Below are 14,725 nucleotides of genomic sequence, written 5' to 3'. Positions count from 1 at the left end.
CCTTCACTTAATGCGACGTCTTTGTTAGTGTATGCCAGGATTATTGATGTTTATAAGAAAAGTTTGGAGATTTCTGTGATGTTAAATGTGACATCTTATAAGTTTATGTGACCTGTGACACTTCTTCGCCTTGTCTCGCATTTTGTCTTTACTTTTACTTAGGTACATACCCTCACCTGCAGCAACAGTCGACCACTCCATCGAGAGCGCAACCCGGCAAACCTGTGCTCACTCAACAGGAAATGCAAGCGGCTGCAGTCGCCGCCGCCGAGCATGGATATAAGGATAGGGAATACTACGTTGATGATGGCGGAGACGATTATTACGGAGAGGATTATGGCAATAATGACTACAAAACAGGCTATGTAGGAGCAGAAGGTAAATGGTAACGGTAGTCACCATTTCTTTTTATTATTCAGTCTACTAACTGGTCTTCAGAATCAGTCATTGTGTTCAGATGTCACTACATGGAGGGCTGTTCTCCGATAGTCTTACTTTTTCGCTATGCATCAGGCACGCAACTTCACCAATTAATATGTTAATGTTGTTTTTTGCTCTTTTGTGCTGAGTTGTGGGATTATTTTTAAGCACAAAGGGATGGGAGACGGTCATGATTACATGCAACAGTGATTTTGCGAGCATATTTTCCTTGGGCATAACCGTCCACGCTCTTCCTGAAATGATGCTGAACTAACACAAACCCTTATAGTAATACTGGCTTATAATTACACATGGCTTATAATTACATATGTAGGTGCTATTTTACATTTCTATTCGTTTGCCATTTTGCAAACAGTGCCTTGAAATGGTCTGTTCGCAGGGTATAATACCATAGCCTACATGCCGAAAACTTCAGCATCTGGGAAACCCATGCCGCAGCCCGGGTTCTTTGCGCAACCAGAAAAAACTCACCATAAACTAGCAGAGCCGAAGCCTGCAGAACCCGGAGTGCCGCCAAATGTTTTGATGGGTAAGTGGCAATCATAATATCAACATTGGTACTAGTAATCATGAATGAGTGAGTCGTTTGCAGAAGATAGAGAGCATATCTTAGAGGGGTACACATGACAAGATGTTACAAAGATATCTATCGTATATTTAATTGTAGTATATGATGATAGACATTTGGTTAGTTCTGCCCTTATCTATATATCTGCTAAATACAACTTTCATGTTCAGTTATCAAAGCCTAAAACTGTTAAATTCATAAAGATTTCGAGCCATGACTTGCTGACACACCCCCCCTCCGTATGTCTTTATTCATTGTCAAAGGTCAATTCGCTGACTTGGTTATCATGTACTATCATACACCCTACTCAAGGCCAAAATTACTCGATTTCTATTGAAGTTCTGAGGGGAATGCAATTTGAATCTGAATTTAACCGATCTCATAACAATCGAATCTAATGATCGCATACCCCTGCACATAGGGAATCCGATCACCTTTATTCCTACACTGCTTTTGGTGGTTAGTTAACAATGCCCTCAGCGTGATATGTTCCTCGAAGTAAAATCCGGTATTATGAATGCTGTGGAATGGGAGAGCATATATAAATTTATTCAGATGGAGAAAGCTTAAATCAGCATGTCACCCTCCTGTGTCTGTCTTCAGTTGTGATATACATCAGTAACAAACACCTCATGTAAAGTTTATTACACTTAGAGAATGTTGATCAGTCTTGTTTCAGGCACTCTCTAAGCAATGAAAACTTATTTGCTCGTTCCTGTGAGCTACATTGCTTATGGGTTTGTAACTCACTGGTGGTATAGAGAGCAAGTCAAATTTCGCATGTGTCTATTCTGTTTGTGAAAGAGTTAAAAAGATTATCCCAAAGTATTCGTCGAATCGCCATTAACTTGAATATTATAAACAGTTACATCTCATCAATGCATTCTCCGGAATACTATTTCCTTCGATGTGAGATTAGTGGTTGCGTCTGATCCAATGTTATAATGGAAGTGTTCTATGACACAATAGCCTTTTTTGTATTTCCTGATCTTTTTCTCTATGGCAGATTAACTAGCCACTTTTAGCCTTTGTTGTGGTGATGCAAGTGAAAACTGGAGAACTCCTAGCAGTCAGGTTCTGTTGATAAGTAACTCTAGAAATAATGTCCATATTTCTGGCGGTATTAATAGTGTCTCATTTCTTAAGATAGGGTTCAGTTGATATGTAGCTCTAGAAATAATGTACGTAATTATGGCGGTATGGTGCGTCTCATTTCTTTAGATAAGGTTCAGTTGATAGGTAGCTCTAGAAATAATGTACGTAATTATGGCGGTATGGTGCGTCTCATTTCTTTAGATAAGGTTCAGTTGATATGTAGCTCTAGAAATAATGTACGTAATTATGGCGGTATGGTGCGTCTCATTTCTTTAGATAAGGTTCAGTTGATATGTAGCTCTAGAAATAATGTACGTAATTCTGGCGGTATAGTGCGTCTCATGTCTTTAGATAAGCATATGATGGACAAAGACCTGGCTGCGCAGAAGCTTGCTGATGTCAAACCGAGTCCCCTGGTTGTCAATGTACCAAAAAACCCTATCACTACCCCTGATCCGACAACTCCAACTTCAGGTAGATACTTTTTTTTGATATTGAGCAAAGTGCTATTGCATGTTCTGATAATTCCTGACGAGTCTGCTTGGTTTGGCTGTAATAGCCAGTGGCATTGACCTGTGCTGTTTGGTACACTCAGGTTTGATTAAGCTTTGGACAGTATGCCGTGTTTATAATCTGTCAGATGGAGAGGGTAATTTTTATACCCATATGGAACGTTTTTCTGTTCGAGTTTGCCGTTTTTTTATGTCTCACTAATGGCTTCTGATCTGGTGTTGGATTTTAGTATCTAAAGGCAAGGCAGTTCCCCCTTCTCCAGCCAAGTCAGACACTGGCTCTGTTCATGACAGTTCGTTTGATCCACAGTTTGAGCCAATTATTGAGCTACCTCCGGAGGTTGCCGTGATTACCGGTAGGTTTTATTACACTTTCTATTTTGTTGCATTTTTTGGTGTTCCCAAATTCAGACGTATTCCATACATCGCTGGTTAAGAATTTGTTTATGTAAGCAAACTTAATATCAGGGTTATTTGTGAAAGGCACTGAATATTGTGATAAAATGATATTTTGTGAGAAGGTAAGATGCTAGGCTTACTTTAGCCAAAAAAGTAAGTATGTGGATAGAAATGTTTGTATTCGTTTGCAAACATGCGCGGATTACTTCCCATTCGCTGTTGCGGTGAGCGTTTATTTTGAATACTTTCAACTTCAATAATTTTCGCATTTACGAAAAAAGAAATTTAGGTCCCTGTATGCAACGTTCATTGCGAGGTGTATTCGAAAGTGTCTCGGTAAAATCAGCATCCTCTTTCGTCAACTAAATGTATGCAATGGTAGAGTTGAAGACTAACTAACGCTAGCTTCCCATCAATTTCCCTATGATATTGATCGTTACAACGATGTCATTGTGCCAAGATAATGCCAATATGCTCACTGTAAAACTTGTTTTATTGGGAACAATACCTTTTCCTGCTGGTTGGCTCTGCCCTGTTCAGGACACACTGAAACCAAAGAAATGCATTTTTTATGCAAATGTTTAGTGCTTCTACTTTTTTCATATCATACCTTGACAGGTTTAATTTAAGTTTCCCTTTATTTATTTTGTTTCAATGGAATTTCATAATAGAGATATCAGGCATATAATTGTATGCATATTTTAATGGGTGTCAACAAATGGTTCATTGGTCTATATTGATGTATAATGGTACTTATATAACAGTATTTTTACAGATTACAGATAACAGTAAATTACAGAGATATTTATCTGATTACATAAGATAAATAGTTTGACAGTCTTGGTGGGTAATGTTTAATCAAATCCATTGATAACAAAGTTTTCTGACATTTCCTTTTATCTCTTACATCTATTTAACAAATGACTGGAAATGGTTTAATTTGCGCTTGTTGTCACATGTATTGTTGTCACAGGTGTTTTAAACCTACTTTCATCCGCAATGTTTCTGCCTGTTGCCTTCCAACGAAACCACATTCCGGTGCAAGGCTGCCGCATTAGTAGAATAATGATATCTGCCTAATTTTTGTTTTTTGATGGAATCAAGCTTATATCATAGCAGTGTTCCGATGCCTGAAAGACTGCTTAGGCTAGTGAGTCTGCAATGTTTTGAATTCCAAATCAAATACATTTTCTGTCATGTTTTAGTTCAACTCTCTACAAGTTGAACATTTCTCTCTGCATTGTGTTTCATTAAAACGGTTCAAACTCTAGTACATACTGTAGTCACCTCTAGTACATACTGTATGTAATCACCTCTAGTACATACTGTAATCACCTCTAGTACATACTGTAATCACCTCTAGTACATATTGTAATCACCTCTTGTAAATGCTGTAATCACCTCTAGTACAAACTGTAATCAACTCTAGTACATACTGTAGTCACCTCTAGTACATACTGCAGTCACCTCTAGTACATACTGTAACCACCTTTAGTACATGCTGTAATCACCTCTAGTACATACTGTAATCACTTCTAGTACATAGTGTAGTCACCTCCAGTACATACTGTAATCACCTCTAGTACATACTATAATCACCTCTGGTACATACTGTAATCACCTCTAGTACATGATGTAATCACCTCTAGTACATACTGTAATCACCTCTAATACATACTGCAATCACCTCTCGTGTACTGTAATCATTCTAGACAGTCTGCTAAATAGGATGAAGAGCAAAGAAGCTTTCAGAGTTTGATTTAGTAAAATTATGATGTATTGCATGAGTATGCATTGGCTCGCTATAGTCACATAAATCTATTTAACCATAAAGGGACAGATATCTTTTATTAGATTTATCAAGGTTTATCTAGGTTGAAAACAAGACTTTGTGATGATAATTTTTAGTAAAGAAGATGTTAACTCTAACTCCAGTTTTGCCTGCAATAACAACAGCAAATGCAACAAGTTAAATGTTGCCATCTTTAAGCTATTATAGATATGATCATGTTTAAAATTGAAGAACAAGTTTTTGTGAATGATTTCTGCTAATATTTTGGTATGTTAACAATAGCGACCGATCATCCTTGAGATTATTCCTACAATTACAAGCTTGTGAATTATCTAGTGACTCTGTTTTTATGGAATAGATTGTATACTGTGTTCAATCATCTCAAATTAACATCTGTACTTTATTAATTTTTATGGTATCGTTTTGTCAACGCTACAAGCATTTGATTGAACTGTTGTTTTTTAGTCCACTTTTTTGTTTGAGTCAGGTTTGACATCCAGATGTTGCTACATAAGTTTCACTGTACATATAGATCATTTTTAACAGTTCATAGTTTCGACAAATCATCGTTTAGGCACCTTTTTCTGCTCACCCACCATACAATTTTGGTAAAGTAGCTCTGTATATGACTACATGTTGGCTTAGGGGAAGAGGATGAGAAAGTTCTGTATGAATCGCGAGCAAAGCTGTTCAGAATGGATGAGAAGGAGTGGAAGGAACGTGGCACTGGAACTATCAAGTTGCTCGAGCGTAAGGACACTCCTGGCAAATCACGACTTTTGATGAGAAGAGATCATGTCCACAAGATATGTCTCAATCATGCCATATATGCGGAACTCAAAATGGTTGCTATGGGACCACAAGGCAACGGTATGCATTATACGCTTGTGACAGCAATGATTAACACTCGTGAATTTTTATGCTTTTGTAACGCTGACATCACTTTTACTAACTGAAATATTTGAATGGTGTACAGGGTTATTGCTGTCGATATAAATCATGGATGTTTAATATTATCGTCAGGCTATCTTTTATGTATAACTGGCGGTCTCGTGCGCTGTGTGTAACCATCAGGGAAGAGAATAAACAGCTGACAGTTATCCTCAAGTGCTTGAAGGTGGGTAATTGGCACAGGTGTCAGAGTGCCGATCTGCTAAGCTGGATGTCATCAATTTGAGATTTATCCCAACCTCTAACCATAGATTCAGACTGTCAGATGTGTACTAGTGGGGCAGTTTTATAGAGTCTCTATCATATGGAAAAAAGTAATTGTAATATAAACTATTAAATAGAAGCCTGGCCTCTGTTTAACAGTTCACATCTATAAAAATCACTCGTTCTGAAAAGCTTTTGAATATCTTTATCTGCAACCCAAAGTGCTATATTTAATAGAACCATGTTTTAGCATGGATCTGGTCGGCACTAGATCACTCTGAGCCGACGCCCGTACAGGAACAGTTTGCTATCAGATTTAAGACATCAGAGATAGCGAATGAATTTAAGAAAGCTGTTGACTTAGCCAGTCAAAAGTGTGGCAAGACAGAGGTAAAGGTCGTGCGTAAGCCGGCAACTGGTGTCCAAGTTGAGGAAGCCACCCAAAGTAGCTCTCCTGCTTTCACAAATGGTAGGCCATCAACTTTTGTCCTTGACCTGTAGTCTTTCCCTTTGTAGTACCAGTTTCACTCGCTAACTTTACTGTATCTTTAAATCATTTTATTGAAAGCTTAATGTTCTTGTTTTATTTGTCATGACTAAGGCTTTGAGTGTGGTGCCTGTGACAAACATATCTATCCCTTGTTAACTGGAGATAGCTAGTTTAATTCTTACAAGGTATTGTCACTTAACGCGACGTCTTTGTTAGTGTATGCCAAGAATCATCGGATGCTTTTGAAAAAAATTTGAGCTTTTTATGATGTTAAATGTGACATTTTATAAGTTTATGTGACTTGTGACACTTCTTCATTGCAGTTTGTTAACCTTCTTGTCTCGCATTTTGTCATACCGTATTACCATGTTCTGGTTATTGATTCTGGTTTATGCTCTATTTTTATTCATAGCACCGCTAGCAGAACTGTTCAAGCCTGCTGACGATCAGTGGCAATGTGATGGCTGTTATCTGCAGCACTCCACATCTATTACTGAGTGTCCTGTTTGTAAGAGTGCGCAGCCAGGTCTTCCGTCAGCACTTGCTGGGTTGTCAGCACCTGCTGGAGCCGCAAGCACTAGCACTTCGACTGCCATCTCTAAAGCCGCTCCACTCGGATTTGGAACTTTTCGTATTTCTGGCCAGTATGTATATTCGACGGGTCGCTGAGTAGAATTGTTTAACAGGAAATTGGATATTTAAAATTTTAGATGGGTTTTGATTTCAAAATCTTCACTATGTTGGCACATTCATTATAAAGTCTTCCTTATGTGGTTGGAGCGATGCCCTACGAAACCAATCTTTGACCCAGCAAATAGCGAGAAATATTGTTGAGACCTGTTGAAATGCTGGAGATAGTAATATCCAAATATAATACTGATTGCTTTTATCACTCAGTTATAGATGAACTTGCACAGAATTCTAGTAGATTTAACAGAAAGTTTCGGTGATACTTTCGTCACTTGTGATTGTTTTTATGTAGGAGCCGATCTGACTGCCAGGATGTTTCAAGAATAAAATGACAGAATTTGATCGCTGTTGAAATACTCGGAAGAAAAATACGCGCGAAATTACGTCACTAGTTGATATAGGTCAAGTTGCAGCATCTTGTTGGTCTCTTTGCAACTACGTATAGACATAATCTCACCTTGGCTTGATCCGGAGCGTGTCACACGCGATCAAGTTTTGATACTTCAATTTCAAAACATTCTGGCAGTCAGGTCATTTCAAACATCGAAAACAAAAGATAGAAAAAACACTGATACTTGCCTAAAGTTTCATGAAAATTTTATGCAAGTTCAATTTAGAAATTCATTGATTTGTCTGCACCTTCCGTAGACCGTTGAATTGTAATATAGAGATAACAAAAAAGTAAAAAGAAATTGAATACTTGGATGGCATTGTTTGTCTGAGCATGCTAAAGCTGGTCAGATTAGCTAGTCAATCGCTCAAAATTTCACGGTCATCAAACTCGGATAAAATGTTGGTTGGCAAGCATAGGTGACTTGTTTAACTTGGATAAAATAGTTGCAGGTTTTTTGGTAATTTTATGTCACAATGTTGTAAAGGTCTGGCCCCGGTAGCTGAGCCAGCTTTACTTTTCTAAGAAGGCGGTGCAGTCTGAACACTGGGCCTTCCTCTCGTCGGCCTGCCTGACACACCTAGTGGTCTGATCAGGCCGCGGCTGGTTGCCCTCAGTTCAGGCTCACTTGGAACGCTAGCACGGCCTGCTCTCTGAGACCCTATCTTGGCTAATTTAGGTCCCGGCTAGCTTACTGGAGGGCCTGATCTCCAATGCTATCGCATTTCTGATCAGGTCCGATCGTAACGCAGCCAACCCCTAGCCTTCCTTAGGTGTCTCCCAAAGCAGTTCGTGCTTGAAGCCAGATCAGTTCTGGCAGAAGGATCCTTATTAAGCCAACCAGGCAAGCATCAAACGTAGGCAGTTTGTAAGAATAAGCATAGTCTATTTAATGTATATAAGCACATATGCAACTTTGTCTTAACAGCATCGAATCCGTAAGAATAATCCCAAAGAGTTGGCCTATGCCTTCTCCTTATATACAATTTACCCCGCCCACAATTATGCAACATCCATTGTATCGTGTCAGGCCTGTGAGGCAGGCCTAGACAATAGATATAAGAGTGTCCTGGCAGGCCTGCGAAGCAGGCCAAAAAATACAGTATTACATAACAGGGTCTGAAAGGGTGCACACAAGAGTATTATATAACTAGGTAAAGAAAATACACATAAAGCTATCTAGGAATAACGTTGTCACAAGCACAAGCACAAAGAATAGTGTTGTTTAAAAATATGGCTAGTATTTGTCCCGTCCTCCACATTCTCCCCCCAATTGTTTAGCCTGGGGTCAACAATTACAAGAGGTGGAGTCAAAGGTGGCTACTCATACTGGCTGGCACAGCTTCGTAGGCGCTGTGCTTCTTGGTAGCTGGCTCGGGCTAACCGTCGGTATCGCTGATGTTCTCTCTCCACTCGGTCGGCACGGCGGAGATAGCTCTCCCTCTTGTTGGAGTGGCGAGGCTTTTTCTCTCCGCCGGTTGGCATGTGGGTTTTGGTGATTGGGTCTGTCACTATCCCTTCCTTATCCGCCGCGCTGGCGTGTATTTCCAATATTGGCTCCTCCTGTTGGGTGTCCATTCGTCTAACCTTTTTGGGAATAGTATATCCCGAGAGGAAGGATCGGTTTGGTTCCTCCTTGTCTTTGGTAGCCTGATGATTTCCTACTTGGACTGTCAGGTTTGGGAGGTCTGTCCATTGGTCTAGTGCAATTGTTGGTTTTCGGGTTCCCGTTTTCTCTGTCTGTGTGTATTCCGGTCTCTTCCGATTCGTTTTTCTATTTGCCGTCCATCCTTTTCCATCCTTCACCGGCAGGCAGGTGCCGAAAGGAGGGCGGTCTCCCACCCGACGTGTTGACAGAATTCATGGAAGGATTCTTCATCTACTTGGAATACCACGCACGGGTGGTTCTCGACGTCCTTCTCCGTCCGTTGGTGTTTATAAATTGAGAAAAAGGATGATGAACTCTTCTGGCACTGGCACAAAAATCGCCAGAAGTGTTGCCTAATGTGGCGTCGCACCACCCGGCTCTCTTTATTCTGGAACCCACACAGGCGGCATTCCCCCTTCTCTTTATCCTCAGCGGCCTCCTTCTTTTTATATGATTCGGGAGTATACCAGATATTCCTGGGGGAGTCCTTTCGTTTGGCCTGGGTCTGACTCCGTGTCAGCTTTTCTTTGACTGGTGTTGCTGCTAGCTGGATAACTCGCACAGTTATCGTATCGTCCTGGTTGGGTTTAGTCCCTTTGTATGCCATCGGTGTTATTTTTGGATTTTTTGAAGACACGATGGCTCGATGTTCCTGATCAATATCTATCTGTGCGGCTGTTATCTCCGTTTCTTCTAGTATCCCATCGAGTTCAGTTAGCAGTTGTTGCAACTTCTCATCCTCATAGCTGGCACTTCTTGGATCCATGTGGCTAATGTAGTTCCAAACTGGTTGGAGCAGAGAGCTATCTTGAAGTGACGTGTGGATGAATTTGCTAGGAGCAGAGTTGTGGTTGACTGAGTGTAATGGCGGCCAGTTTCCGGTGGAGCCTCGTCCTTGACCCGGGTCAACTGTGTCGCCGGTATTCATCGGCCCAGATCGTCCCTGGCTGGAAAATCTCTCTCTTTCCGAGATTTCCATGGCCTCTGCGATCTTCGCTCTTTCGTTCAAGATCGTTTGCCCTTTCTCGCTTGCTCCTGCAGTTTGGCTCTCGGTGGCCATCGCCCTCTCTAACTCCTCCATAGAGTCCTTCAACGTTCGATACTGCAGCTCTCCTTCCTCGTCGAGGATAATGCTCCCTCCTTTAAGCAGCTCCTCTATGTCCTCTAACCGGTTCCTCAACACCTCGTACCTTTCTCTGGCTGCCAGGTTACTCCTCACCTCTTCTGAGAGCTGGAATCTTTCCATCTGTTCCTCTTCTCCTGCTCCAGTGTTTTGGCTCTCGGTGGTCAGTGTCATCTCTAATTCCTCCATTGAGTCCCTCAATGTTTGGTACTGTAACTCTCCTTCTTCGTCGAGGCTAATGCTCCCTCCCTCGAGTAGCTTCTCTATGTCCTCCACCCGGGCTCTCAATATCTCGTACCTTTCTCTGGTCTCTCGGTTGTTCCTAATCTCTTCCGAGTGCCGGAAACGTTCCACATCTTTATTCTCGGGGTCGACCTGGTGACACACTGCCTGCCCATACCGTATGGGCGGTCCTGTGGTTCTTCGAGGCCTTCCATCTCTTCTAAGCTCTACGGGTCTTTCGGTTCCAGTGGGCTCCACCTCCACCTGAGTCTTTCCCCCGGTTGGAACCGGTCTAGAGTTTATGGCGAGGGTCAGTTCCACCTGTTCAGTCCCCGTACGGGCCTGTGGTTTTGTTATCGTTTCCTCTCCCAGCTCATTTCCCCTTGCACCCGACCTGTTAGGTTCGACGGGGGCTATTGGGTCGGACTCGGTTCTCAGGTCGTCCTGTCCTAACTCTGAGAGGTCTGTGGGTCCTGGCACGTCGTCGTGCTCCCCCCAATACTGCTGTCCACTGGGAGGGGATTCTCCCCCTCCGTCAGGGCCTCCAGTATTTGTCTCCGGAGCATTTCCCTATTACTCGGTGCGGGGGGAAGGTCCATGTCCCTATGCCGCAGGGGTGGTTGGGAGACAGGTTCTCTCTCGTAGAACTCCAGGGTAGGCAACAGCTCCATCGGTTCTTCCCTTCTTCTCCTCCTATTACCGGTAGCTCCTCTCATGTTGGGGCGCCGAGCCGGCTCTCTGGTGGCCGGGGCCCTACCATCCGCCTCTGAGCATGCAACATACGGTTTCAGGCGTTCCTCATTCTGAACGGATACCTGACCCTGCCGCTCCACTTGATAGGTATTATTGGAGTGACACTTGGTAACCGTATATGGCCCCACATATTTGGGTTGGAGTTTGGGATTTTCACCCCTCCTTCGCCCCTTGTTTACTAGCAACACCAGATCTCCCACTTCAAACAGGGGCGGCTCTTCCTCATCCTCTATCCTGACTTTCATCTGGCGCTCCCGGAGAATCTCGTGTGTTTTCTCTAGACGACTGGCCAACTCCAACACATAGGGCTGGATGGCTTGGCTGTCCGTGGCCACTGGTTCAGATAGCTGGTCGGGCAGACGTAGCTCCCTACCTATCATCATAAAGTTTGCGGTTTCTCCCGTGGCTGAGTGGGGTGTGCCTCGAAACGCCCTCATGATTTGGGGTAACAACAGATCCCATTCTGTTGGTCCTCGGCGGAGAAGTAGGGCCCTCAACGAGTCACCTAGGCTCCGGTTGTTCCTCTCTACGACTCCATTTCCTTGGGGGTGGTACGGGGTGGTCCGTGTCTTGTTTACATTCCATAATCCACACAACTCGCTCATGAGTTTAGATTCAAACTGGGCTCCTTGGTCCGAATGCAACTCCTCCGGCAGGCCAAAGTAGCAGAGCACCCTCTCATCCAGGGTCGTGGCCACTACCGGAGCAGTTGCATCCAGAATTGCTATGGCATCTTGCCATCTCGAGAAGTGATCGCTGATTACGAGAATCCACTTGTTCCTTCTATTCGTCTCTGGCATTGGTCCCACAAGATCCACCGCCAACCTCTGCCAAGGTCGCCCGGCATATAGCCGGTGCCGGCTCTTGGTGGCGTGGTTTCCTCCGGCCTTGCCTACCTGGCAAACCTCACACATCTTGATCAGGCGGCGTATGTCGGCGCTTAGTCCCGGCCAGTACCAATTCAGTAGGACTCTCTTCGTTGTCTTGTGCACTTCTGCATGAGCCAGCCTATGGGTCTCCCAGATTACCCGGTTCCGGTCTGCTCGGGGGCATAGGGTGCACCATCGAGAGTGGCCGTTCGCTACTAGCCTGATCTCCAGGACACCGTTAGTTGATAACCGCATGGCTTCCCGCCTTCTGTGCAGGATTTGGAGCTCATTGCTCCCCAAGGTTAATTCTTCTTCCGACAATTCCTGGTCATTTTGTATGACCCAGTACATTCGGGCCACAGCCTGGTTTCCTTCCATCTGGCTTTGTACCAATTGACGGAAGTTTCGCTCCCCGGGCAATTTGATGGCGGCCACCTTGTTAGAATCTTCCTTCATTATAGCCTGCTTGCTTGGACCTCCATCTCTCTCTTCTATTCGGGTGCATTGCCGGCAGTCCTCTGGGCAGGCTTGCCAACTCAATCCGTCGGCGTTCCCGTGTTTGACCCCGGTTCGGTGCTCCAGTTGATAGGTGAATTCCGACAGGATCTCCAACCACCGGGCCACCTGAGCTGATGGTTCCCTTCTTCGGCACAGCCATCTCAAGGAGGCATGGTTCGTTTGGAGTAGGAAGCGCTGCCCATATAAATAAGGTCGAAAGTGTTTTACGGCCTTTACTACCGCCAAGAGTTCCTTACGGGTTACACAATAGTTCTGTTCTGCGGGGCTGAGTGTTTTAGTGTAGTACGCTACTACTGTCTCCCTACCATTCTGGTTCTGAGACAACACCGCCCCCACTCCCACATTGCTAGCGTCGGTATCCAAGATATACTGGTTCTTGGGGTTGGGATAGCCTAAGACCGGTGCCGTGATCAACCCACGTCGGAGTGTCTCGAATGCCGCTTGCTCCTCGTTACCCCACTGCCAGGCTTTTCCTTTTCCTGTCAGAACAGTGAGTGGCTTGGCGGTAGTGGCGTAGTCCTTCAGATACTGCCGATAATACCCAGTTGTCCCCAAAAATGCTTGTAATTGTTTCACATTTCGCGGGACTCGCCATTCCGCCACTGCCTTGATCTTCTCTGGATCCGTGGATACTCCTTGTGGGCTCACCACATGTCCGAGATATCTCACCTTCTCCTGGAGGAGCTCACACTTTGAGGGTTTTAGCTTCAGCCTGGCCGTTGCCAGCCTCTGGAAGACTTCCTCCAAGCAAGCCAGGTGCGTTTCGAAGTAGGGGGCGATGACGATAATGTCATCCAGGTAGAGCAAGAGAGTTTTCCAGTGGAGTCCTTGCAACACCGACTCCATAAATCTCTGAAAGGTGGCGGGAGCCGACGTTAGTCCGAACGGCAGTACTTTCCACTTCCATAGTCCACTCCGGGTGGTGAAGGCAGATCTTTCCTGGGCTTCCTGGTCCATTGGCACTTGCCAGTATCCGCTGGTCAGGTCTAGGGTGCTAAAGAATCGACTTCCCGCCAGGGCATCCAAGCTCTCGTCGATTCTCGGGATTGGATAAGAGTCCTGTTGTGTGATGGCATTCAGTTGCCGGTAGACCACGCAGAACCGCTACCCGCCATCCTTTTTCCGAACCATCACCACTGGTGAGCTCCAAGCCCCATTTGCAGGTTCGATCAGGCCCTTTTCCAACAGGTCGATCACCTGTCTGTCCGCCTCCGCCTCATTGAGGGGTCCCAACCTATGGGGAGGTTGTCTAATGGGCCTGGCTCCTATCAGCGGTATGCTATGCTTTACCAGATCGGTTCGTCCTACATCGCCCTCGTATTTACTGAATACATTCTGGTATTTAGCCAGCAGGGCGGCTAACTTCCGCCTTTCCTGGTCATGAGAGCAACCTCGGACGGCCTGATTGTAGAGCTCGACTAGATGCTCGGGCACTGCTTTCCCGGCGTATACAGCTGTACACCCTACTCCGGTCACCTTGGTGTCGAAGTCTTCTTGTTTCGCCCAGAGCTCGGCCTGCACATTCTCTGCCCTGATGGCGGTGTACAAGCCTATCACTTGTCCAGCTGCCAGTTCGATGGGGTGGTTACCCGGGTTTAGGCATTGTACAGCCACATCGCCCTGGTCTCCGGGCTGATTCAGGCTACGTGCCACAGGAAGGTGCGGGTCAGATCCCTCTATTATGCCTACGGGTACATAATTTCGGGCTGACATTTTTCCCGCCACTATTATTTCAGACAATGGTGGAATGGTGACCTTCTTCCAGGTGTGTACTTTCGACACCATCAGCCTGCCGTATTTATCGGTGCAGGAGAGTTTTCTATCCTCGATGGAGATGACTGGTTGGTCGAATTCCACGTGGCATCGGTGCGAGATCAGGAAGGGCACCCCCAGAATGGCGTCCTCGCTGATTTGACTCACAATGAAGTTCTCCTCGATCGGCACATCGCGGACTCTCCCGGTTAGTCGGATTAGTCCGTAGAATTGGAGCTTACTCCCGTCCGCCATCAGTCCGTATCGATCGTTTTCTTCCAGTTGGGCTTTGATCCTTTCTGGCAT

The 14,725-nt window shown here is 44.6% G+C and overlaps 1 protein-coding gene across 1 annotated transcript; it reads right to left on the bottom strand.

Annotated features, from left to right (window-relative positions):
* Positions 1-13,771: 13,771 nt before the first annotated feature.
* On the bottom strand, positions 13,772-14,725 carry LOC137406701 (uncharacterized). The gene has a single exon (XM_068093316.1). It carries the CDS (start codon positions 14,723-14,725, stop codon positions 13,772-13,774), a length of 954 nt encoding a protein of 317 aa, XP_067949417.1.

Source organism: Watersipora subatra, chromosome 10 (genome assembly GCF_963576615.1).
Source record: "Watersipora subatra chromosome 10, tzWatSuba1.1, whole genome shotgun sequence".
Classification (NCBI taxonomy): Eukaryota; Metazoa; Bryozoa; class Gymnolaemata; order Cheilostomatida; family Watersiporidae; genus Watersipora; species Watersipora subatra.
The sequence above is the reverse complement of the archived record's forward strand: the minus strand, read 5'-3'. Positions and strand labels throughout refer to the sequence as shown.